The sequence below is a fragment of the Hippoglossus stenolepis genome, chromosome 2 (genome assembly GCF_022539355.2).
Source record: "Hippoglossus stenolepis isolate QCI-W04-F060 chromosome 2, HSTE1.2, whole genome shotgun sequence".
Taxonomy (NCBI): domain Eukaryota; kingdom Metazoa; phylum Chordata; class Actinopteri; order Pleuronectiformes; family Pleuronectidae; genus Hippoglossus; species Hippoglossus stenolepis.
The window spans coordinates 21,229,957-21,257,215 of NC_061484.1; the positions used below are offsets into that span (position 1 = coordinate 21,229,957).

At 39.8% G+C, this 27,259-nt stretch overlaps 2 protein-coding genes across 13 annotated transcripts in view; both read right to left on the reverse strand.

The window, feature by feature from the left end:
* The window catches only part of inpp4b (inositol polyphosphate-4-phosphatase type II B), a 196,824-nt gene extending 174,563 nt beyond the window's left edge, over positions 1 to 22,261 (reverse strand). Inside the window, exon 1 of one of the 2 annotated variants that reach the window (XM_047341928.1) lies at positions 22,108 to 22,261. The gene's annotated coding sequence lies outside the window, so the exon portion shown is untranslated. The remainder of the gene's footprint in view (positions 1 to 22,107) is intronic. The other variant, XM_035168521.2, reaches the window with a different exon arrangement.
* A 709-nt stretch (positions 22,262 to 22,970) lies between these two features.
* gab1 (GRB2-associated binding protein 1) overlaps positions 22,971 to 27,259 on the reverse strand; it is a 50,391-nt gene continuing 46,102 nt past the window's right edge. For 8 of the 11 annotated variants that reach the window (XM_035168607.2, XM_035168586.2, XM_035168622.2 and 5 more), the window contains 3 exons: positions 26,697 to 26,820; positions 24,869 to 24,997; positions 22,971 to 24,769 (listed from right to left, as the gene is read on the reverse strand). In XM_035168607.2, coding sequence (XP_035024498.2) covers positions 24,611 to 24,769; positions 24,869 to 24,997; positions 26,697 to 26,820 — 412 coding nt within the window. In that variant the 3' untranslated portion in view covers positions 22,971 to 24,610. Of the gene's footprint in view, positions 24,770 to 24,868; positions 24,998 to 25,722; positions 25,799 to 26,696; positions 26,821 to 27,259 lie in introns of those variants that run through there. The other 3 variants (XM_035168615.2, XM_035168592.2, XM_035168658.2) reach the window with 2 other exon arrangements.

Here is a 27,259-nt window from a genome sequence, read left to right on the forward strand (position 1 = left end):
TTTACCGCTTACGTTAATGATGAATTGTCTCCGAGGGACTAGCTGACTGCAGGCCAGAATGAGAGCAGCCTCTCCTCTAAGCACTATTAAAGAAGATGTGTTAATCACTCCCGTTTAAAAAGGGAGCTGATGAAGAGTATGTTCCCCACAAGGCTAATGCATCTCATTTAGCCCAATGGGATTTTTATGGGAGCCTGACAATGTTGTGGTGAAAGGACAGACCCTGTAGCAACAGGATCAACAATCGCCACGGGTGGACCATTAGTGTGTGTTATCACGAGACACACAAACTGCAGGACAGGAGTTCACAACAGTCCGGTCTTTCGTTTACCTCTGTTTCCACTGGAACCAGTAAAAAAACTAAATGCCAAGCTTTTCTGCCACAATAGAAATGCCATTTGTTCTTCTTTTTTTTTTTTTTAAACCAAAAACGAGTTTCTAAGACGATGAAATAGAGACAAAGGGTTGATGCAGGGAACAGATGATTGGTTTGCTCATTGGAGGCAATTATGATGAAAAATAAGAGAGACCTTTATTTTCACAGAAAAAGAGATTTAGGGCAAAGTACTGCTGGCTGTTTTTTATTTTTTTGCTCTTATTCTGGAAACAGAGACAGGAGAGAAGCCCCTCATTTTACTGCAGGTCAAAAATTCATTTTTCCACACATCACAAAATATAAAGGTGTATGATATACATTTGACTTAATTTTGGATATTTATTGACGACTCAAATTATTAATTATATATTATTAATAATGTATTGTTTCAGCCTTATAGGGGAAAGACAATATAAGCTATAGCTGCAACAATGAGTCAATTAATTGATTATATAATTGAAATGAGAAATAACCATCAGATTACTTAGTGGAGATAACTATTATAATAATAGGAAAGTGCATTACCAAGGCACAGAAAACAATGTAAATAGACAAGGTTAATTTAGTCGATGAACATCTGAAATATTCAATTACAATGATACAAAACAAAGAAAAGAAGCAAATCCTTGTATTCGAGAAATAGTTTGTTTGCCGTTCAGCCTTTCTGAACAACCTGAAAAATCAATAATCAATTGTAAAAAAAAAGAGAGTAATTTGACCAATTGATTAATGAACTACAGTAGTACTACTATACACCACTTTAAACATCAAAACAACAAAGATATTTGGTCAGACTGTAATTCTATTGTTGCACTCATCAAAATTCTAAAATGTTCCCTACAAGCACTGTTATTATACTGTGTATCACATGCAGTCTTGTCCAAATGAGCGTACGGTAAAATTGAAGAGCATTAAGGATTCAGATTTCGCTTTTCTTGTACAGGAGCTGCAAACAAAGCAGAGGAGAGGGCTTGAATCCACGGCTTAGCTCTCATAGTTCTCGTGGTAGCTGGAAAAGCTGACTGTATGCTAATCAAACCATCTTCATTTGAAAAGCATCCTGACTCTTGCAAAGCTTTAATCCATGACTGCTTGCTCGGAACATTATCTAATAATTGGCACATTTCCCTGGTGAACACGAGCCTGCAATCTCTTTTCCCACCATGACAGTGTAATGCACTGCTTTGCACATTCCACATGGCGGTGAACATATCTTCATTATGCCCTCCAATCAATTTTCAGATGCCTAGCACCTCTTCTACGTGGAAATGTGGTGTGTCACTTTACTTCACTCCTGTTCCTTACTGCTTCAGGGTATCCAGAGTAATGTTACAAGATTCATTTTACAGTCTGCTATTCACATGATGTTTAGCAAGAAGAAACAAGATAAAAGGGACTCACTATAACCTCCTGTAACTCGCATACACTGGCATACATTTCATTTTAGTTCAAGAATCCTCACTCATAATGTTGCACATGTTCACAGTGACCGAGCGACACTAAAGATACACACACAAATGGAGCTCGGGGGCGGGTCGAGGAAAGTCATGCGTTCCCCTTGATCTCCTAATCTCACATACTGGGCTGTAGTACATGCCAGCAGACGAGCAGATGGGTAATTCAGCACACTGGGATTTTAGGTCGATGGGGAAACAGTAGACACAGCAGGTTACATAGATCAGTGTTTGGGGGCAGCCAGAGGTAATCATCAGCCTTTTCCCCTGCTTAGTAAACTAACAGCTCCAAGCATCAACACTGCCTCAATAGCCAATGTTTGAGAGCTGCTGATTGCAGGCACCACCACAGGCTCTTTCCAATGGATAATATTTCTTCTTCTTGATTAGTTTTGCTTTCAGCCGTCAGAAGTTTGAAGCAACACACACTGTCAATGAAAACCTAGAGTTGAAAAGCGCATCCTAAAATTAAATAAAGTGTATTATTGTGAGTAAAATAAAGAATATAGGAATACAGAAGAGCATGGCCGTGGTTAAACATTTACAGTCAGTGCTTATCGAACCATGATGGACGTGACAAAGCACTTTGTACATTCCACATTTATTACGTCAACATCACAACTAATCGCTGCGCTGTATGAATGTCATTGTTACCAAAAGCTAAGGGCATGGTTGGACCACAGACTGTATATATAGATGGACAACATGACAGCTAACTAAAAGGGAAAGTGTCTTGATAGCCCCCGTTTGGCTGGCTGCAGTAGAGGTCATAAACCCTGGCTCCTCCATGTTACGAGAGTGGGTATGAAACAAACTATGTATGCTTCAAATAAAGTTTTCTAATACACCAATGCATGTTTATTCCTCTGCTAAGTTTAATTAGTTATTACACGTTATAAAAATCAGGGGTAAAACGTTACGATTGACAGCAGAGACTGACTCGCAATTAATCAAGCGCATGAATCTGCGGGACGTTGATACTGTGGCGCCATTCCCCCGATCGCTACTGCACAGACTGACTCCACATGACGTCATCGGTGCAGGATGGGGGCATTTGTAACAGTTATACTCTGGCTTCCTTTCTTGATGGTAGGAGGAAGTGGACACGCATCATCCATCTGGGTTGGACCAAGCCATCAAGGGCTGTGGAACAAACTTCATGATCCCACAATGAACAGAATTCTACTACTCCGATAAGTTATTTGAATAAGAAAACCCATGCAGGTGTGAATAAAATCAGTGATGGCTGAATTCAGTTTGGCCATTCTGGGTCCTGGTATTATGCACAATGTATCACTGTAAAACTGCCATGACTTACACAGCCATTGTAAATGCGATAAGTAACTCCACTGCTTTTCCTTATTAACAAGTCAAAACGCCTGCTATGTAAAGGCCTAAATGTCTTGTGTGCTGTCACAATGTGCTACGTAATCATGCAACACCACCCACCACTTCGAATGCACTTCATGGAATGTGCTGACAAGAACTCCCCGCTCACCTCATGTGGAAACCTGGCTTTACTCTCACACTCAATCTAATTTATTTCCCAACCAGCACAGATCTGCTTCATCCTAATAAGTCATCAGAGGATATAATCGATCCTCGTGTCACCCTGATCTAGGATTGGCTGGTTAATCCGCCTGGTGTGTAACACTCATGATAAAGAGGAGTTCAGAGCAACCTGAGGGGAGTCAAAAAGCCCAAAAGACATCAGTTAGCCCGAGATAAGGCTTCTCCCCCCTGTACCCATTTATAGAAACCACCACCTCCCCCTGCACATACCTTCGCCTCGCCTCTATATCAAACACAGGGGCCTTTTATTAATAGCATGTCAGCAGAGTACACATTTGTTTCATGTGTATTCATGTGAACAGGTTTTACAAATGGCCCTGGTGCCTGTGAACCTGTTCTTGAAAAATTAGCCTTGTTTTCTACCCCTCTACTCATGAATTTCAATGACTAGGTGAATGTAGAGCTATGTGTCTACTGAGATGCCGTTTCCTGCCTTAGGGTAAAAAATGAGAAACTGCTATATTTAGAGTGCTCGGAAATATCACAGCACGTAGTAGTTTGTTAAAAGTGAGAGGAGATATCATGGGACAGTAGGGGAGTTAACTGAGGAACGGTAAACTGCATTTACTTGAACCCCAGTTAAAAACTACAAAATATCAAAGTACTTCAACTACAAATGGTGCAACATATGACATAACTATAATGTAAATGGGCCTATTGTCTTAGAAAGCTCCACAATTCAATTAAAGTGAAATGCACAGACATTACTCAATGCCACTTGTTTACTGCTGACAGACCATCAGAGACTAAAGGGGTTTGAAAACAGAGGTGCGAGAGGAGGGAAGTCACACAGAGGCACCGGTGACAGTAGGAGATGCTATCAAGAGTTATCTAGAGGAGATCTCCCTAAATAAAGATCTCCCTCTTAAGTGAAACCGACAGTGCCTCTCTGCAGAATTTATGGTGGCCCATTATTTCATTTTGTGAATACCAAGTGTTCTCAAGGCAGAGAGAAGCCTGGTGAGCTGACACAAATTGATTGGGAGAGCAAGGAGAGGATCTATTTCTTCCTCCAAACTGATAGCCAAGAACGACAGGATGTGAAAGGTGGGATGTATACAGGGAGGAGGAGAGAGGGGTCACGTGTGTGTGTGTTTTTGCCATTGTCTTGTTCTTTTTATCTATTTATTAATTACAGTTGTATTAGAATTGTATTATCCTTCAAACTGGCAACAGCGTTCATTTTCTATTTATCTCAATAAAAACAATACCGAACTGGATTTAAAGAGCTAGCGAGGTTGGTAAAGCCTTTGTTATATTATTTCTTCATATTATTTTTTACGATTAGTTGATTGACACAGTCAGTCATTCATCAGTGCGAGTTTGAATCAATAACTCATACCAAATGAATAAATGACCTTTCTATAACTGTGTAATACACACAATAATCCTGCACTTGCTTACAAGACACCACTAATCAATAAAACTATAGATCCAGAATGCCACTCACACTCAAAAGAAATGTTATGTACAGTACTGAGGGATCTGAATAAATACTAATTGAATAGTTAGTCTGCAAAGCTTTAAAAAATATATATTAAACTTAGACATGATTCAAAAAAATCTATTATTTTCCAACATTTGACAAAGAATATTTCAGTGCGTGTAATTACAAACCTGTAATGTAATAACTGCACAACTTAAGATCTTTGTCCTCATAAACAAGATACATGTCAGAGCCAAATGCCGCTTCGTCATACTTAAACACACATTTACTTTTAATGGAGATTGCATTTTGTCCAACTACATGAATAACATAAGCTTCCTCGAATTGAGTAAAACTGATCTGTAAGTGACTGAACATGTCAACCTTGTTGTTTAATCCGTCCTCTGTTACTATAATCATGTGACTCCACAGTTTGACCATATTTCTGTGGTAGTGACCCTGGTGCTCAGCCTACGTCTCACTGAACTGAACTGCCAGTATTAAGTCAAGTTTATAGACCCCTGAAATGACCATTTAGTTCTATACTGTTTTGTAGAGTCTGCGATTTAAAAAAATGTAAAGCCCCCTATCCCTGTAACACAATTCAATATTAAAAAAGGTAGAAACTGGCATCATTCATTTGGGTATTTGTATAATAACCAAGGTTGCATGCGTTCCTCTGGCTGGCTTGACGCTTATGAGCTCCAAAAACCTTCTATAACGACAAACACTGAATGTGTACACACGGAGCCCTGCCACTTCGTAACAGCATCAAGCGAGATACCTTTGACATCTTCATCAAATATAATTGTTTAATTAATGTCAAAAGATAATTAAAATATCCTCAATGCATCACTTTCCTCGTTTCAGAGCCAATTGTCTTTTGGAGCTGCGCTGACAGCACTAATCTCCGCTCTCCATTCTTTATGGATATGACAGCCCAGGTAAAGCTGCAGAGCCGATACATTTGTCCTTCAGCGCATGACACCTCAGCCTTACTAATGAGCCATTTAACAGCACTGTGAAGGAAACAGCAGTTAGACGAAAGGCCCCTTGTGGATCTGGTAAGAGCATGTCAAGACTGGAAGAGACAGCAATACTTCACAATGACAGGAGGAAGAATGAATAATGAGCGGTTTTGCAGTGGTTTCAGTGTAAGGCTAATCCCTCAACATCATCCTGTGACCCAGCTCTCCCCTGACCCTCCATTAATTTCAAACCTTTTGACGATGACCGGGTGACAGTGACATCACAGAACGTTGCTTTGCAGCAATGGGGAAAACAGTTACTATATAGACTATATAAAGATGGAGGTGAAGTAGTCCATTTTCTGTGGTTGTACAAAAGTATCCCAGGTTCGGATGCTACCATTTTACAATGGTGAGCTTGTTTAGGGTGAAAGTCAGCAAAGTAGTGATTGTGGGGTGGAGCTGTGGTATCGAGGTCCTGCCTATAAACGACCAATCAGGAAGTTTTACCCTGTTTTTATAGCATCGAATAACTAATTAAAACCAAATTTACCATCTTTGAGAAACATTTATTTGATGGGTACTTTAGTTTGGTCTATGTCCCATCCAATAACAGGGAATATGTTTTTATGATCTATAATGCAGGCAGCCACCAGGGGGCAAACAAAATGATTTGGCTTCACTTTCAAAGACATCATGTCGTCTATCTTTAAATACAGTCTTCGGTTTAACATAAATGAAGGGTTAGGTTTTGACCACCGCACATCAGAAACACACCCACCAAGGTTGAAGTCAATCAGATGAGCGCGTGTCAAGAAAATTGACAGACAAACAGAAAGACGGAGACAGATTTCTGGAATTATTAGTAGGATGAGTATTCATGAGCAGAAGTAGGCAGTACTCTCCAGCGAGATTAAAGTCTGATCAACAGAACATATCCGTCAGTCATTGTCAATGTGAGCTGAGTGCTCAGGGGACATTGTTATGCTTCCATTACAACACCAGCCTCGCTTTCAGACACCCAACGACTCATCTCATAGGAGCCCGAGCATATGGAGAACAAACAAAGGAGGCTACCTCTGGAGTACCACAGATGGTGGCCACAGATGTTGAAAGTCAATTGTCATTTCATCTCCAACAAATTCATGAAGCAACTTCAGTTTTCAAGTTTCAAACGGGGAAAAAAGAGAATCTAATTCCATCATAAATATTTCCCTCTAGCTCCCATGCTCATCAGTGCTCCATTTATAGCGTACACTGAATGAGTGAAAATATTTATAACTACAGATACAATTCAAATGCTTTATATACATACTTTATATAGGCCTTGTATTTATGATCACATCTGTCATGTCTGCCCACAGTGTTATTGTGGAGGTCCACTAAATTACGGTGTGGGTTGTTCTTTTGGGGTCATGAGATGCAATGCAATGCTTTTTAAAACTGTATCAAATACATTAATTCTGGCACTGGACGATGTTAAAATTATGTTCTAGATGCACCTTTTATTGTACTTTCTTTTTTTCTTTTTGCATTTCCGGCCAATAAGCTTTGATTATTGTGAACACACATGATCTTTATAGTCAAAACATTCATTGACTTGACCTGACACTGGCACTGCTGCTTATCTGCCCTCTGTAATAATGTGCATTTAACGGTCCTTCAATCATCTGTTGAACAACACTATGAGTTAAGTGTATATACTGTACATGCTATTTGGCAATCACAATTTTAAAACGTTAAAGTGACAATGCCAGAATTTAGATTGCCTCAACTATCTCAGTACATAACATTGAGACAATAATGTAATTTCTGTTAGTCCACTAATTCACAAATCTCATTTTAGTAATTAGCTGGAAGATGATGAAGACACTAACATTAAAATACTGCACAAGTCATTTCTGTCAGAATGAACTTAATTAGCCATGGACTTACTTGTCCTCTTTACCCACCACAGTCACATTGAAAGCAGAAAAAATTAAGGACCACTGTCACTCAACTGTGAATAATACATTAGCCATCGTAATGTATGTAGTAGTCCATTTTGAGAGCCAGACATTGGAAAATGCAGAAAGAAAGACAGCCTAAAAAGAAATTAAGGAAGAGGGAGGCCTGGCAGTGGCGAAGCTGACAGCAATGCATGCAAATGTACCCATCCATCTTACTGGGTAACAATGAATGTGCTCCATCTCATCTAGAAGGAGCCGTTCATCTCAGCTCGACAGCCGTTTGGAGGCATAAGACTGGGAAGGAAGGGATTCTACACTGGATATGAATTGTGCAACAGTATAAATGATCTGGTTTGCTCATTTTAGATAACCTTCCTTGATAACCAGAGCTTGTATATCAGCGCTGACCTTAACTTGAGCTGCTTAGTCACATGAACTACACTTGAAACAACTGTATTTTCAAGGATATTTAACAGCATTTGTGTGACTGGGTGAGTGTGTGTATGAAAGCGTGTAAATAAACATGTTTTTTTGCAGTAACACCGATGCTGTGCATGAGTGTGTTAAGCTGGTTGGCATTTAAAACATATTGGCTGAAATGACAGAACTAATTACACTCATCTGTTTATAGAAGGGTAGCTTTGAAACAACAACAGACCGCATATGCTTGAAATGTGTAGCCAAGTATGTGATTATCCAATAAACCCTTCAAAAACTTAATCTGTATCACAAGGACTACACACTCGACAAGCAGGCCTTAATGTTTTTCTCAGCACAAATAACTTCTTACGGATGGTTCAGTCACAGCAACACACAATTCATTAACTTGCAAATAAGTGCATGGACGTTATGAAGCTTTTGATTTCTTACACTATGGCAGTTCATAACCTTAATTTTCAAAACCGAGAACATATTCCCCGGCTGGATGCACAAGTTATCTGTATATCAACTTCTTATTTGTAACATTGTGTTGCTGACTTTCTCATCCATAGCAGTCACTTATTAAATAATGAAACATGACTCTTCTCAAAACTAATTACACATTGTCTTAGTTTGCATACATTTCCATGCATCTTTGTAAATAATTATAGACAAAAGCTGAAATTGCACTCAACTAATTCAATAATTATTCTTAGTGCATTCCAGTCTCAGCGGTTGTGACAGGAAGCCCATACATGAAGCCTTAGTCACATCAAGTGTCCCTGTCCATCCTCCGTATTTGTCTGTGCACATAAGGAAGAAAAGAAGACAGCCATGAAGCGACAGCAGCGCCACAGCACAGCCACTTCGTGAAAAGCTTCTATGCAGCGTCTGTTTTGTTTACCGGAGCACCATCAACAGATTCGGAGAATGACTGCAGCAGTCACAGCACGGCAGCCTGAACAACCCTCCCTTGCGGACATTATGAGGAAAAACCCAGCTCCAGAGAGGGTCAGTTTAGGAAGTACGAGAGGAAGCAAAGGAGGCAGTGTTTAAATGGTCTGAGCTGTGGGCAGCAGTGGCCAGGGCAGGTCCGACAGACTGTAAAATGCTTGGTCCCAGAGGACGGTGTGGAGACCAAACGAACAAGTAGCAGTGCTGCAGCATACAAAAACAACCATATATGACAAACTGTAAAGCAACCCTGACTGTGTTGTTTAGAGCCGTACCTATGAACCAAACTTTACATGACAAGAATTGCAGCAAGATGTGACAGGCTTACCACCTCTGGTCACCAATTTCCTGAGGGAAAACGTGAATTGTACTTCCTTGTAAACAAACTTGACATGAGCATGTACTTACTGCTGCATAAAGGATGCATAGTTGGTTGTAGTGTGGAAATGTTTTCCCACTGGGTAATAAACTTGTGACAACGCAGGTGTCACCAATTACACCGGACATTTCACAAGAGAAGACATGTGTCGGCTCAATATCTGTAGAGCGCTTCCTCTGATCTTCTACGTTAGATTTTGCTGTGGGCAGCCTCACGCCTGTGTTGCACTAGAAGGTGTTTTTGTGTAGGAATTATTTCTTTATTTGTTCTCTCATACTACTTGGTTGTATTTGGTGCCTTTTTCTCTGTTTGTGTAGAATTATTCCTCATTATCATCATCGTTATTGTCATCGGTAAAACATTAAAAACTGTATGGAATAAACAAACCAAATAATCCTGTGCAATCAGACCTAATTTATGAGAGTTTTCTTTCTAAAAAAGACTAAATGAGCACAGGATAATTTTACCATCACTGTTATTGTGGTGATTTAAGTCTGCATAAGGATTAATGTGCCATGACAACAGCAGGTAAACATGGCTGACGTCAGCAGCCAAAAGCAATATGATGTGACAAACACCAATATATGAACCTTCTGACTATAATAGAAAATATATTAAAGCTTATTGAATCTCTAGGGACAGGATTTATCTCGTAAGGCTTAAATTATCCTTTGATTTGGTGAAATAAAGGTTGTGACGACTTCTTTACAATTTATAGTTCGACTTTACCCTTTACACCATTACTGATGAGAAATGATCACTTGAGCAACATATGTGGGTTTATGATAAGCAGTGGTATTTCCTACGGATAATGTGCAGATGAAACAGCAATTAGACTCAAATGGTTTACTTGTGTGCTCCTGCAACAAGATACTCAAACAAAACAAATGAGTCTGACTTCTTCCACATTAGAGCTTTTCACCCATAAATATAGCAGCAAATTAATTCATAAAACACAATTAAGGAAATAATTGCACCTTTGCTGTGACATAAATCTAATGGGTAAAGTGGATTTAAATGCTAATTGCAGTTATTTATTCTCCTTCTGAAAAACAGTAAAACACTGTTTGACCGAGGTGAGTATTATACCATCAGAAGAATATTGTATCAAATACACCTCAGATCTGGTGAAAACGTTCCCTTATCTATACTACTGAATACAAACCTCCCTGGGTCAGCTGTTTGTGAAGAACTGCATGATTATTCATTAAAACCACAGACTGTGTTGCATAGTTAGTAAAGCATGTGGGCCAGAGTGTCATGTTATCCACTCATCTGCATTACTGCAGATGATGCTGGGCTTCAGGCCCATGTCAACAAAGAAAAGTGAACACCTAAGCATCATTTACCAAATGGAAAGCTTTGGAGGGAAACGTAGCCTCTGTCCTTCTTCTCTTTCCTCTGCTCCAATAAATCAGCATCATTGTCACTGACAACTGGACAGACTCCAGTTTTTAAAAGGCGTTTCACAATGCCAAGCCAGGGACACATAAACTGTATCCCTCAACATATTCCTGTCCTGATGTTTCACTGCTATTCATATTGGCCAAGTGTTAAACTGCTTTTGTTTGAGGGAACCTATAACTTAACAATGCGCCAGTACTATGTACGGTGTGATTTATTTGAACCATATAAACTAATGTGGCCCTTTCTCTCTGTCCCGACTCTCTTACAATGGCTGGTGGAATTTGCTAAATTTGTCTTAACAAATTGTGGTAAAAATGCCACATTTAGTAACAATCGTAATTGTTTTTCTCTCAAAAAACCTGCTTACAGGCAGCAAATGACAATTCATTGACATTTTTCAAGCAAATGAAGCAGAATGTAGGAAACCGTATAAACACTGTTTAGCAGTATGATAAACTTTGACAAATTACATGTTAGTAACTAATTTGAAACCACCAATGCCTTAAAAGGGCAGCTAATTTGAAAAATGTCCCAGTTATTGGATTAAATATTGATAATAATGATAAAGAATAATCATATTGATGATATTTTAATTCACTCATTTTAAGGATAATGACCACAAACTGTTTATTGGTCATTTAAGATGCTCATGGATCCAAATAAGTTGCACTTAATTAAAATCTCTTAAAATTTTAGCACCCTCTTCCTTCCAACATAATAAAAAAATAAAGCATATAAATAATTAAATACACATGTCTTTGTGAATAAAGTGCTTCTGAGTGAAATCTACTATTTTTATTTAGACTGGTAAAAACCTCATTTAAAACTAATGCACCCACAAGCACCACTTTTGACGAGTGTTATTGAATTTACTTTGCAGTAAACATCAACTGTTGTGAACCTTTGAAATTTCAGAATCACTCGATTCAAAAGTTTTCTACTGGCATCCAAGTGTGTGAAAGCATTTCAGTGGTGTATAAAAAGTGTTGAGTGTTGTGAATGCATTGCAGATTTTCAGCAGTGTGTATGAAAGCATAATAACTGAGAGGTTTGTTCATATTTTGACGGCCTAACTAGTGTTTTGAAGCAGATTTTATGAAGTGATTGTTTGAAGTATGTATCTGAAATCGACATTTTCCTCTGTCAGTTTCTGTTTAGCTCTTCATATAGCATTGAACCAAACCCTACATTAGGCAACACTAGGACAAGAGCTATACAGCAACAAAAGGGCCATTTCCTCCTCCTCTCTATGCCGGCTTAACGTGTCGTATACTTGTTCTGAATTTCTGCACATTCAGCACAAGAAGTCAGTTTCGTCTGAGCAGATGTTTTTGCAGCTGGATCACAAAATAGCTGGAGTGCCACTGGCTAACACTGCCTGCACAAATCACTTTGCTAATTTGCAGTTGAGAGCAAGTATTTAAGTCAACGTTGTGTATTGTACGTGTATCTGCTTAATACTTTCTTTTCCTGGTAAAGCCCTTTGGCCTCATCACTCATCAAACAATGCATTAAATGGCCTCTGGTTCGGTACCATTCCTATGTGTCTACACATAAATGTGTTTCTATGCACTGAGCAATGCCCAGTAACTAATGAGATGAGGGATGTACCAACACCTCCTAGATTAGGGCTGTGAATAACAACCATGCTTCTATTTTCTTTACAGATTAAATTGACAAAATATTTTCTTGATTAAATCATCAAGTGCTAAAGGCAATATTACATTGCTTGCCTGTCAATGCAACACTTGAAAACCCTAATACATTAAGTTCACCATGACTTAAGATGAAGAAAAGAAACAAACATTATTTTTTTCTTAATATAAATCAAACTAATTTGATTTATTTTTGCACATCAACAGTAATAAAAACTCTCAATTAGCAATATAGACTTCAGGTCGATCTCAATCCTTCTTTTGAATAAACAGCAAGTTCTTTTAGAAAGGTTATGAATACCCTCACAACTGAGCCGGGGTATTGAGGAGGACTGTGCACTGACACAATAGACTGACAGGTTTAGAGATGGAAGCTGATGAGAGGGGAGCAACTGTCAAGATATCACTGTGCATTAAAGCCTGCTACCTACCTCAATGGGCTCTTATAGTTTATCAGGGTCCCTTCCGATGGCCAACGCTGGTCTTAAAGGGAATTGCTGAATCTCTGTAAACTTTTGACAAGGCCTATTACACAGATGGATAGCCATTTTCACTGGGAAAACACAGACCAGCCCAACTATGATGCGTTTCCTCTCGAGTGTCCCTCAACAGCAAGTCCCTGTTCTAAACACTTCAGGCGACTCATCTGATGGTGTCTCTGTCTGGGGAGGTAGGCAGTGGGGGTTAATGCTGCTGCACACTACTTTTGCATTGGGGAAACTGATCTTGCTAAGGAAACGGTTTTAAACACAACATCAGAATCTGCATTCAGCGCGCTCTCATGCAGACAGTCCATCAGCCAAGCAGAAGAAAACCCAGTTAGCTTACACGGAAACATTGTACAACCACTGCGTGTACATGCTGTCCATCATGCATCATTTATCCATCATTAGAAGTTCACTCACTGTCATCTCGGTTTTTTGTGTCTGCCTTTATGAACAATCATCATTCTGCACAAACATAAATTATAAGCACTCGCCGGGGTCAAATACAAAACCCTCTACACAAACAAATAAGCTGGTGAGCTTTACACTGGGTTAATACAAGTTGTATAATTAAAACACTAACTCAAATAGCCTCACAAAGAAACAAAATGTACGCATCTTGATTTACAAACAAAGACTGAACATTTTCAGTGTCATGAGTCCTACTGCACAACTAGCTAATGCTACAGAAAAATCCAGTACATAGACAGCCCCATTAAACAGCTGACGTACCGTTTACTTTCCCTTTTAACATCATATAAGAAACTGCAACCATAGAAACTCAATTATACAGCTACTGATCTCATACATGGTCTCTAATAGAAGGAAATCTATCGTAACGACGAGGAACTTTAATCTCTGGGTGTTGTGCTTTCTCCACAGGAACTGCAATGTTGAAAGGGCAGATACCTAATCATAGCACTAATGCTATATAATGCATAACTGTAAAGGGTAAGATTATGAACAGCTGAGTCATGATAGATATTTTTGCTAATCAGCATAATCTCTTTAGCCTCTAGATTATTTAAATATAATGAATTTTCCTCAAAACTGCGATGATGTTTAATCTAAAAGGGAAACTTGAAATGAAAGGAAAATTTAGTATTTTTCCCTCACAACAAATAATTTAGGTGCTTAAAGTCGACAAGCCTCACAGACACGGCTTTTCGATATATCCCCCCGACTTTTTCCTGACAATAACGTGACACAACACTGACGCTGTCAGTCTGTCACACTGGCGAGCTCCGAGATGCTTTGTAAGACAACCTGCTTTGCAATTGAACAGCTGACACGCCACAAAACTAAAAGTGAAGACAGTTGCAGAAACATATCCAGATACATCCAAGACCAGAGTCAAGGAGCCGATCTATATTTGAGTCGAGGGACTCCTAGAGCCAGCGCTCTGGAGGCAGAACATACAAAGCCATCTTCAGGCAGCGGCGTGATCAAAGATTGTTATCTTAACATGTACAACTGAAATCCCCTTCTCCCCAACAATTAATACTGCACCAACATTAACTTCTCTTCAGTGGGGGGTCTCTAAGAATCAGATAATTTACAATGCTGACTATTAGCAAATCCCTATTAATAAATCACTAAGCTGTTGAGCAGAATTTTGTCCTTTTGTGCGTGGAGCGGCTGACGTTAACCTAAGCACAATCGTGCATTATCAAGAGGGACACATTTAGTATCATCTTCAGGCAAATTCCTTCAGCTATTAAAAATGAATAGTACCTCGTTATGAAGTGTAAAGCCAGTGTCTGGGGCAATAGAATTGTGCAGTTATATCCTTGGTAATATAATAACTATCACTGTAGTTAATGGACCTGTGCCAATGTGCAATATAGGCAGTGAAACTGAAAAATCTGAATTACGATTGCCCATTGAATCCTGCTTTCTAAATACAATTACCACTCTTTTCAATACAGTGATGGTTTTACTGGTCCAAAAATCTCTGCTGAGGACATTGCAATCAAACACAAACAACTCAAGCACTCACTAAATCTGATTGGAGCCAGCTTTAGTGCGAGTGAGAGGGCAAGGAGGTAAAAAACAAAAAGAAAGAGGCTTTTGGAAATTATTCACCTTTTTCTCCTCTGGCCCACTTCCAGGGAGTGGGATCCACATGATAATGTCAAAGACAGGGCACGGGCAGGTATGGGAGGCTGAGTGATGGGGATTTGACAGGGGAGACGGGGGGGTTACCTTGATCTAGAAACACACAGAAAACATGCTTCTTTCCAAATGTACAATACGATCCATATCCACACCGACAAAGATGGAAGACTGAGGATTGAATATTTGAGCAGACATACCTAAAATAACCCTGAACTTAGCATCTTAACATAGAAACACTCTCCATCGTGCTCTCTGCTTGGTTTTTATTCTTTTTTTGGTGCCTATCCACCTCCTTCAATGCTACAATGATGGTTTGGGAAGACGACTGTCAAGAGTTGAATGAGGTTAAGAAATTGATTTTGTCAGGACAGAAGAAAAAAAAAGCATATTTGGATTCACCAAGCACTGAGCATGCTGAGTTGTTTTAGATTCCGTCACTGGTTCGGCCTTAATGGGATTAGAGGTTTTGAAATGGAGAGGGGGAAACAGGAAAAGCATGGAGAGGCAGTCAGAGAAAGAGGAGTGGACAGATAGATGGCATGTGGGTGAGATGAGAGGTTGACTGGGTGGGTTGAGGGTTAAGAGAATGACAGACTGGCTGCCAGGAGTGCGACAGATGCAGTAAACAGATGACTCAGTACAGGGCTGCCAGGAAATACTGTAATGAGATACATTTGATCAGGAGTCCATCCAAGATTCAGGATGGTCATTCAGGCAGACAGATAAGTTGAAGTGCGGCTTATCCAGCTCAGACAGAAATACTGGCAAAATGAAAAGTGAAGGAAACAAATCACGCAGAAAGTAACCCTTCACTTTTTTTCACATTTTGTTATGAGGTATCCTGATGGCTTGTGGTACATTTGATTAATTGAACATGTCTTGGAAAAGCAGATTCCTGTTTACAGAACCCCTATCAGAGTCAAATCCAAGCTTCAGATCTCAGAGACAGGATTGTGTTGAGTCACAGATCTGGGAAAAGGCTACAGAAACGTTTCTGCTGCAGTGACAATTCTCAAGACCCCTCCATAATTCTTACATGGCAGAAAGTTGGAACAAGGACTCGTCCAAAAGCCGGCTGCCTGGCCATCCAAATCTTAGCATCGTGTCTGGGATTGGTTTCCCTCCTGGAAATGTCTCCCATCTCCGAACAGGATCACTCGAGCTCTGTGGCCATCAGGTTCTTGGTCACCTCTAAGGCCCTTCTCCCCCCCCCAACTTCCTTTTTGTATTCTCTTGTGTTGCTTTTACAATTTGTCATGATGCCTTTCATATTTTATGCAAAGCACTTTGAATTGCCTTGTTGTCGAAATGTGCAACACAAATAAACTTGCCTCGTCTTGGTTGAAGCTCTGCTATGCCTCACCAGCTGTGAGAATTTGCCACAGTTGGACATCTTATTATTCTCACTGCCCTTGACTTTTCAAGTCTGGTGCACAAACACCAGGATTAAAAACACCTTGCTTGCATTGGTTCTTCAAAAGTCGCCAAACTATTTCTGCATCTTAAGTACTTATGATGCAACCAGAGCCAAAACAATGATTTGGCCAGGCTAATATTATTGTTGGATGCTGGGTTATCAGAGAAACATTGCTATAAGCATATCCCTTTCCAGTCCGTTAGCCACATCTATATAAAACTAATGCAGCGTGATACACCAGCCCTGAGATACTTTCTGTTGAAACCGTTTTAACTGCTGCTGAATTGTCTTGTTATACAAAGAGATGTTTCTATTATTAAGTCAACCTTTATTGATACAAATGGGCTAGACTAAATATTAGAAGTACAATTCATCAGCCTAAACTAAAGCCCCCAAACTAACCATGAAGTTGAATCAACAAATACAGAACATGATAACCTTTATGAAAGTAAGATTTATTGCTTTACGGCATTAACTTTAGTTGGTAATATGGCAAATAAGTCTAGAGTAAAATGTCTCCCTCAGTACATATCTATACCATAAATCGAATAATAGTTTTTTGGTTAAACATTTGTTTTTTAAAAAAGGATTATTTAATCTACTGTTTAACATTTTATATTTTATAATTATAGGTTACACTCCATTTCCAAGTGTTTCCAGAGGACACGTGCCGCTGCCACTACCCCATCAATTAGTTGCACTGGCAGCCCAATGCTGCCGACTAGGGCAAGCATGTCTCCTGAGGAATGTTTATTTTCAACACTTCCCCATTAATATGACATGCCTCTGCATAATTTGAAGTCTATAGTGCTGACTTTTCACTGGTGCTAATGGTGTTAATTGCCCAGGCATGTTGTTAGGAGGATTTTGTTGACAAGAGCACCATTGTAATTTCTCATTAAAATCCCCACCCCTACTCTATTTTGAGCCTCAACTGCACAGCTCCTCCGATTGGTATCGAGAGTTCATATGTGCCACCCTCTGTCATTGTTCCTATCGACATTTAGGCCAAAACACAATCACAGTTGTCCCCCGACACGTGTAACTGGCCCCACAAGACAGAACCTCGGGCCACCTTGCAGACGGCTCCCATCAGTCCAGGCAGAGGTCCAAAAAGACAGGCTAGGCTCAATAAAGCTCACAAGGCTCCCTGCTGTCAGGGAACAGCCGCTCAGCTCGCCTCATAATTATTCTGTTGGCCGTGTTTAGAAGCCAGAGACTCTCTGCTTGGCCCATTACTCACACACTTCCCAATATACAGCATAGAGGCTCCCCAGGCTGCGCCATCACACAACTATGAATGTGTAGGTAGACGCACACATGTAAACAAGCAGAGCGGGTTCAAGCTGCATTTCATTGTCGAGCTTTTCCTGGTTATGACACACAGGTAGTGACTCAGATGCTTTTCTCACAACAAAAACAGTGTGTGATTAAAAGAATAAAATGTTTGCTTAACAACATAAATGCCTAAGCTGAAACAGCTGCTATTTTTACTGCGATTACCAGACAAATTAAGTCACTATTCTATAATTTACCTTTTTCCCCCACTTATTTTAATGCTATAGTGACTGATAGGCGAAACAATGTTGTATAAATAGCTATGTTACATGTTTGTAGCAGTGTTGAAAACACACTGACAGATGGGGGGTGCAGGTCCCTGTGATAAAAATAACCCTGGCACGGGTCTAGATGATGACTTTATCACTAATCTAGTTCTGACATACAGTTTTCCAGAAGTGCCAGCTGTCAGTTGGATGGCCGGGCATTTAAACATTTCCAACAGAGTACTTGTTTACCATTAAAAGTCACGTCACTGTCACTTTTTATCACCTTATAACTATAACCTTTAACAAGATTTAAGTCATTGGATGTCTGGATCTTAAATTATCAGAGAAAAGAGCTGAGCAAACAACCTCTCTTGATGTCCTCTGTCCGCCCAAGAGTGTCAAAGAAACACAGATTTTTTTATTCTTTGCTTTTAATAATCTGGTTCATTTGTTTTGGAGAGGAGGAGACTTTTGCAATTAATTCAGCCCCTGGTGAAAACCGTCTGAACCATGAACACAGCAGGGATCCTAACTTAAAAACAAGCTGAGCTAACGTTAGAAGGAGCTTGATAACAGCCCATATCCCTCCTGACCATAGACTGTTTGTAAAGATAGACAATGAATCTCCACTTTGTCCCACTATCTCGAAATGAAGCAGGAATATACACCAGATACCAAAACTGCCATCTTGTGCATTTGCAACCACAGTCTTTGCAGTTGCTATAAGGGAATGGAGATGCGATTAGGAGGATGCGTTGATACACACTCTACAAACATGATGTTTCACCCTATTTTTATCCATAAACTAGCTAATTAAAGCCAAACTTACAGGAAAAAGAACAATTGAACAAACAGCAATGTGATAACTACCTAAAATCTTTGAGATAATATATTCAATGTGTATTTTGGCCCCTGTCCCATCCACTAACATGGATACACACACACACACACCTCCTAAACAATGAACACTGAAGGAATCCTAACCTAAAAATGAAACAAATGAGTTCTTCTCAGAGTCACCCTCACAAGTCCTCCCTCCAGCTGGGTATACTATCACCCTGCTGGACATCGCATGCACCGCTGGAAAACCCAGCACACGATGAGCAGATAACAACCAATCAGTCATATATAGACTGAAAAGCCACATCTGAGTAGATAAAGAAACTTTATTACAGGCTCTAGACCCAATAGCAAGACATACACCATAAAGAAAAAAGAAAACAGATACATAAACACATACAAACATACTCTTATTCATGAGAGTCTTAAAAGGCACCCATACCAATGTTTCCACAGATATGATTGATATCTGACCGAGCTGCACCTGGGGCTTGTGAGCATCATTATAATACAGTTTTGTGACTCATCAAGTCGAGACATAAACTTAAACATCAGGTTCCTCAAGAGAGCCTGTAAAGTGCTTAGCCCTGAGTCACAAAAGAGCTTACTAGCACTGCTACACCTGGGCTTTTTCAGCAGTATCCTCAGACAGTCATTGTATGCTACCTGAAGTTTGCGCAGGGTCTCCTTTTTGTAGCTGCCCCATAATGGGGCTGCATACATGGGGGTGCAGTAAGCACGAAACAAGCTCACTTTCACATCATCAGAACAGTAGTGGAATTTCCTGACTAACATGTTTGCTTGGACATACAACATACGTCTCTGCCTGTACATGTCAGCATCATCTTCCATCTTGTCAGTGATGATGTGCCCAAGATATTTCGTACAGTTAGATACACAGAGGGATTTCCCTGACAGGTAAAACATTGGAAAGTGTAGCTTCTGATCTTCCTTGGTCCTACTTATCAATACAACACTCTTTTTTGCATTGTACTGTACGTCAAACTCAACCCCATACTCGGAGCATATATCCAACAGCTGCTGGAACCCAACAGTGCTGGGGGACATAATAGCCAAATCGTCTGCGTACATCAGATGGTTTAACAGAGTGTTCCCTATCAGACAACCTGTCTTACACTTCCCCAACTGCTTCGACAGGTTGTCCATGTATAGGTTGAACAGGGCTGGACTGATGTTACAAATTCACAGCATGAAGCTACACGATGGCAGCATTTTACAATCTGCTGCATGTCACAGTAGCAAATTATAATCCTATCGCAATATGACAACGGCATTGGGTTTAATTAGGTTATTTGCCCAGCGATTAAAGGTTACATACACCCACTCAAACGAAAGACAGACTTAAGATGAAGTATATCTCATCATGTGGACTACTACAGATTTATTTGATTAGATATGACTGTGAGGTCAGTCAGCCCATATGTTGCTTTTGAGCAAACTGGAGGCCTGCATGCACTGAATACATAAATCTATGGTAAGAAGCTGTTGAGGGAAATGTGTCAGTTCTGTTTCGTATCTCGTCAAACAGAAGGAATAATACAGACAAATTACAGAATCCAAACCTAAAATGGGACCAATATTTTACAGGTCACACTCATGCACAGCCTGAAAGAGATGCAAAGGGCTTCAGATTATGTTTTTTGTGATCAATAATAGGACTAATGTTGTTAACCCCTGGTTATCTCCCAACAAATAAAAAATATCTGAGATCCTCTGAGGAATGGTGCTGGATCACATAGTAGCAGGCTTCACTTTAAAAAAGGCAAAATGAACCCTGAGACTATCTCAAATGTAACTATATTTACAGCCTTAAGCACATTATGTATATAAATCTATGCTAAAAGTTTGGATTCTGCGCATTACAAATAGAGGAAATGAGGTTATGTGTTTTTATCCCCAAATCAACTTTAAAGAAACTCTGTGAAGCATCCATTAGATACGGTATATGATGCAAACTACTGAATTTGCTTAATAAACATGCTGTGCTGAAAACAGCCAGATTTGGACATCTGAGTTTTGAATAACAATTCAATGGCCCTGTTGGCCCACAGAGTGTTTTAGTAACTTAAAGGAAAAAGAAAACAGGAGCCTCTCGGCAGCTTAAGTTCACAGTGAGGAAATTGTAAATGTTATTGAGGCTTCTGCAGCTGAAAAGAGGCTCAAGAGGATTTCAGGAGAAGTGACTGCACTGGAGGCTAAAGAGAACCAGACACTTCTTCAAACAACAACTCCATCTAGTGGTCAATGCAGGCAAAATGAAAAATAGTGCACTTGTGACATCTTGGCTTTGTGAAGTGATTCTAAATTGCGGTTCTGGCCTCTGACCTAACAAGAGAGGAGCTCTTATGGTTTGGGGCTTTACTTCATAACATATCAATGCTGCAAAAAGCTCTATGGGGAACAAAGACCAGGAATAGGGAGTTCAACTAAACTGAATTATCCTTTAAAGCAGAATGAATAAACCAACAAGGCCGATGGAGTGTTTGACCCTTAAAGTAAAATATGTTTTTCACTGACACTCTACCTCTTTTCTACATCTAACTTTATTACAGCAAATGCAAGTGTGGACACACCTGGACAGATGATGACATCATTTTTATTTTTGTAGTGAAAATGTCCAAATTCAGCTCCTACAGCAAACATGCATTCAAATTATTATTAAAATTATTTTTTGCTATGTATGTTGCTTGAAAACTCAATAAAAACTGACAACCTGTATTTAGAAACACAGCAATAGTAGCATATGTGCTAAAGTTGAGTCTTGGAGGCTTATGAAGAACGTACAACGCATTGCTCTTCATAAATTGGAAATTAAATGGTCCTTTTACATAATTAGCATTATTGTTTGAGTGAATATTTCTTTGTAAACTACTAATGGCTAATTGAATGAATTTCCATTGCCTCATTAGCGTCAGACGCAGCTTTTAGTCAGAAGTTAGCATCGTTTGGAAAATGTCACGAGTTGACCTGAACACACAAACCTGAGAATCAAGGCTGTAGTTTATTCCCTGCTCTGTGTATTAGCTCACTGGGTAACTGGTGCTAGCCATCGCTAAGATAAAGGCTAATGTCTTTTCCCCAACTTTAGCAATAGTGTATGTTGTTAGCAAGAAACTCACCTCTGTTGTGAAGACACTTCCAGATTCTCCCTTGAGTCTCTACGCAGGTGAAACACAAACCCAGGCCTGACATTTCAATAGCTGCTCCCCACTTCGCCACCATGGAGGGTTGCTACGTGACTGCCCTTCAAACCAAGATGGCGGACGGAAGTGACAAAGCTAATTCGACAGCCTGAGTGATGCTGCGTTCCAGACAACCCGGAAGTCGGAATTCTCAGACCTCCTTACGTGAAAAGGTTACGTGGGCTTTATATTTAAATATGTTGTTATTGTGTCGGTCTTTCAGGCTGTCACTATCCATTCAAGAGGTCAATTATGTCAGATAAACAATTATGACTCTTAAAATGGCAGATTTGTCATCATTATGTTGCATCTAATCCGAAGAGAAGAGGGAAAATGCACATAGACATGTTGTTGTTGGACAATGGCTCCTTTCAGTTCAGGTGCCATACGTAATACGTACCAACTGCCATGAGCCTGAAACAGCAACATTTTATTTAGCCACCATTCACTTTATGACTTAAACCTGTATTTTAAATGTCTGCCTGTAGAGAAGGCTCATGTTTCATCGTCATGTGGTGAGATGATAAGACCATATTTCCAGGTGATAGTTGATCAAAATGTCCACATAAGTTTCTTATGTTATGTTATGTGTCAATTGTCCATTAAATTGGAAAATAAATGTGTGTGCAAGCATGTATGTGTGTCCACGTGTGAGTGCAATGTTATCACCACTTTTCCAAATCCAATTCTTGAAACAAGCTTGCTGGAGAATTTACCTCCTATCATTATTCTTCATCTCGTCTCTTTTTCATTCGGATTTCCCAATCACAAGGGAATCATATTGAAAACACAACACAAGCTTAAGAGGTTTGATTTTATTTAGTCAACTTTTAAAATTTACATTCTCTGTTGAGATTCATTAAAAAAGATAAAGCGTCATCAGCTTTGCAGTCTGCGTCACAAAGAGACTGCAGTAAGGAAAGAGTGAAGTAGAATGAAGACGACTTAGTAGGCACATTTTTTTTTAACAAATGATATATGTTAATCTAACTGATGGCAAAATATGTACAGCAATGATTTTATCTTGTGGCAGCACATGCTCGGGACTGAGAGTTCACAGGTTAGTAAAGCACAGATCTACGCAGACAAAGACTTTTTCACCGTCTATGAAAGATGTATCAAGTTGATGAGGCAGTCGGATCTCCCAACACTGTAAGCCTGTTCAATTTTAGAATTAAATTAATCCTAAGAGGAGAGAGAAATGAGGAATATCAATGAACTTGTGAAACTAATTGACCGGCATTCGTCAAACTAAGCATTTTAACAGACTATAGCAAATGTTCCTCCATATGAATCAACAATACTGAGCTAAAAGTGGACATGACGCCACCTGATGAAATAAATTGAGAAATAAATTAGAAGTGGATAGTTGTATTAGTTTGCATTTATGAGGAGTACCTGATATTTTTTCTCTGTAGCCTAAGTTTGATACCTTTGCATAACTTATAGAAAACCTGTCACGTTCTAAAAACTCACAGTAATTCATTCATTAATCACAAGTCCTGATACCACCGTAGAAAGGCACAGGATTCTACCCTGCAGAATCCACATACGTTCGAGCCAAACACACTGGATATTCCATACAAATAAAGGACACTTTTCCTGTTTATATACATAACACTTTTGTACAGTCTTTGCACTTCCATTTTAACAGATTGAAGCATCTCCACTCACAAAGTAAATGGACATCAAATCATGTTCAGTGGATTAAACCTTGAGTGAATCCAAAGCTTCACTTGAGCACTTGGTTACATGTAAAATGAACAAGTTCAACTGCCTTTGCATTAAAAAAGAAAAAAGGAAAAACTTAGGGATCTGGTTTGAAGTTGCCTCAGGCAGTTTCTGCTAAAAAGGGAGTAAAACTGAGCTGTGGATGGTGCCCAGGGAAACTTCACCCCGCTCCAACAGGATCAACTGAAAGTTAAACGCCGCTAACTGTGCTAACCAGTGTTGCATTGTATTATGATCATGTTATCAAGTGATTTCTCTTACACTTCAAAACAACACCAAACAGCATTATAATTTAAGGAAATGTTAACTCTGGTTCAGCGCATCCGGCCATTGAAAGGTGAACAAAACAAAAGAAAACATAATCCAATATAGGAGGCAGTGAATGTTCAAAGTTCATCAGTCTACTTAAGTCAAACCCGGAGGACAAGTCCAGTCGTTCCACCTGCTCTCATACTGCACACAGCTTATTTCTGGCGCGCACGTCTTCCCACAACTGTACACACAGTGCTGTTTTTGGCCTGACAGCAATGTAAACTAAAGACAGTTGAGTGGCTATGAAGCTCCACTGGCCCCGACACACAAAAGGATCCTGTTGAGGTGGAACGTGACGGCTGGACCGGCCCAAAGCACAAACCAGATCCAACACGAGGGGGAAATGGCCCAGTGGTTTGTGGGTTTGAAGGGTGGCTTGGTGGTTAAGGCGACAGGGTCACTTGGTTCCTTTGGAAAGGGTGTCTGTCTCCGCTAAATGGCGGCCATCGTTCCAGGCCTCCCGAGTGCTCTTAAGGGCCTGTGTTCGTTGCTGGTCCACAACCACATAGTCAACACGCTCATCTGATGCTGCCATACCAGTTCCATTGCTTTTCATCTGAACACGGAAAACCAATAAGTTCGTAAATGTCAGAGTTGAGAATCCTTCCAACTTTTTACTCCAATCGTGAAAGTGTGGCTCAAGGTGCATTCTTACCTTTCTAGGTGGGGTGGACTTGCCGGGGTCAAGATCCAAATCCAGGTACTCCACCTGTTTGTCTCCTTTTGGCTTCACCATGGGGCTGCTACCACCATCCGCGGTCATGGGCGCAACAAGCTTCATGTTCTACAGAGGCCAGAAAATTATGTTTTTATTGAGAGAAGAGTAAAAGAGAGTGCATATTCAAATAAAGTCCTGTGTTGTCACAATAACCAAAATATCTTTGAGATCTGATATTTGAATTAGAGTAAAGTTGGTATTTAGCCCCATCTTCACAGGGTTTACACTCAGTTACAGATTGTTTGTGGATTTAAACATTTCCAGATTGACAGAGAGCGGAATGAAAGATTAAGTTGACTACACAGTCCTCAACAATTTGGATAATTTATGGAACTTTCCATATTTTTACAGTAGAATAAAGTAGTGTTACAGTGACACTTTATATTTCCAGTTTTTTTGTCTTTATATCTTAACGTCAAATTTAAAATAAGGATAAAAACATTTAGTAGAACAAGTCAAAATTCTAGTATTGTGACAACACACTTAACAACGACAATGACAATGTTGGACCTATAGGCAGTGTTAATTTTAAACTACAAGTGGTGTGGAGTTATTAGAGCTAGGATAATGACAGAACTAGAATATACTAAATGTAAGGTGAGTGATGGTATATGACGGCTAAAACCACTGCAAACTATTCAAGCCACAGTGTGTAGCTGCTGTTGGGGGCTGAAATAAATAAAGCAAAGTCTGTTTCTTCTACTTCCTCATCTACTAACACCGAAAAACTGGTGACCTCACGTGTTCTGACAGGGCAGGCCATGCATGTCTAACCTGGCAACCCTGCTCACCTCCTCTATGGTGTCAAGTTCCTCCACCTCCCTCTTTACAGGGGTGATGGGGACAGTGCAGTAGAAGGACTCCTCTCTACACACAGTAAGAAGGAAGTAGCCGCAAAGGGGGAAGAAAAAAAGAGAACAGAGGATGGTCAAGAACAAAATGCAGGAAAAAAAGAAAATGGATGAAGCCAGAGCCTGATGAGGTCAGAGAAATGAGGAACAAGGGAGAAAGAAATGAGCGTGAGTGAAGAAAGAAAAGGAAATTAGCAGAACATATTCAAGCAAATGTAGGGAAAAAATGTAAAATTGTTAGAGCAAGAAAAATAGGAAAACTCTACATCTAATACCCAAACTGTAAGAGAAATAATCCCCTGTTGACAGCAACGTCATCACATCAGTGTAAACTAATGTCGCCAGCGTTATTCTTTAGAATTAAAAATGCTGTAGTAGTCAAATACTGGATGACTACAAAACACTTCCATTTTATCCATCCCCCCAAATAACAAAACAGGGTCTTTTGACTTACAGTAAGGGTACTGATTTAACTAAAACAAGCATTCTTTAAAAAAAAACCTGAAAAGCAAAGGAATATAAAATAAGAGGATAAGGAAAACTGAGCAGCAGGAGAAGAAGAAGCTGCAAAGAAAGAGAGTTAAATTGTCGAGGAGTCCGTCTGCAGCGACCAGTATTTACTCCAGGTTAATGTACGGCTCAGGGAGAGGCGCATGGACTGGAGATTAAGATTTCTATGTTCAACCCTGAGAACATTTATCTACCTCCTGCCAAATCTTACATATATTTGTGGCGCATCTGGATATTTCGTATAATTAGGGACAACTGCAAAAAAATACCTGATATCACAATAAAGGCAAATGAGACATTCACAATATCACAATTATTTCTGTAGCCTTTTCTGTGATTTGAGAAGTAAAGAAAAAAGTAATCATGCAACTTCTTATATCAGAGGATAGTTATGTGTTACATACTGGTTCGTCTGTGGACATATTAGGGACCATGGCTACATAATTCTCTTCACACTCCTCGGAGTCAGTGCTGGAGGCCGTGCTATGCACTGACGGGGGTCTCGCTGGCATTGGAAACCTAGAGAGACTGAGCAGCATTCACAATGTTTACACACCGACTTCCAGGCATATGCAGTCTCTTGTGAGTAGAAAACATAATACAAGACATAACAGCCACAGCGATAAACCACTGCAGCCAAGAGAGTTCCTGCAGCACTAAGCACAGAAATAGACCTCATCCCAGATAAGACAACAAACTGAAGTCAGTGTAATGTAGCCCTGAGGCAGATCCCAGGCCTGTTTGTAGGAACAGTGCTACTTAGGTCACAAAGTGGCTACAGTAATGCATGAAGGGTTAGTGCCTACTTCTTCAGTTAATTGTATCCACTATTAAAAAAAAGGCATGTTCACACCAAAAGACATGATCCTAAAGAAAGTGGAAGAAATCTACAACTGCTTTTTATGCTGGTAACATAAGGAGCAGGTATTACAACACACACACAGTTTCCATAAAAACATCACCGGCT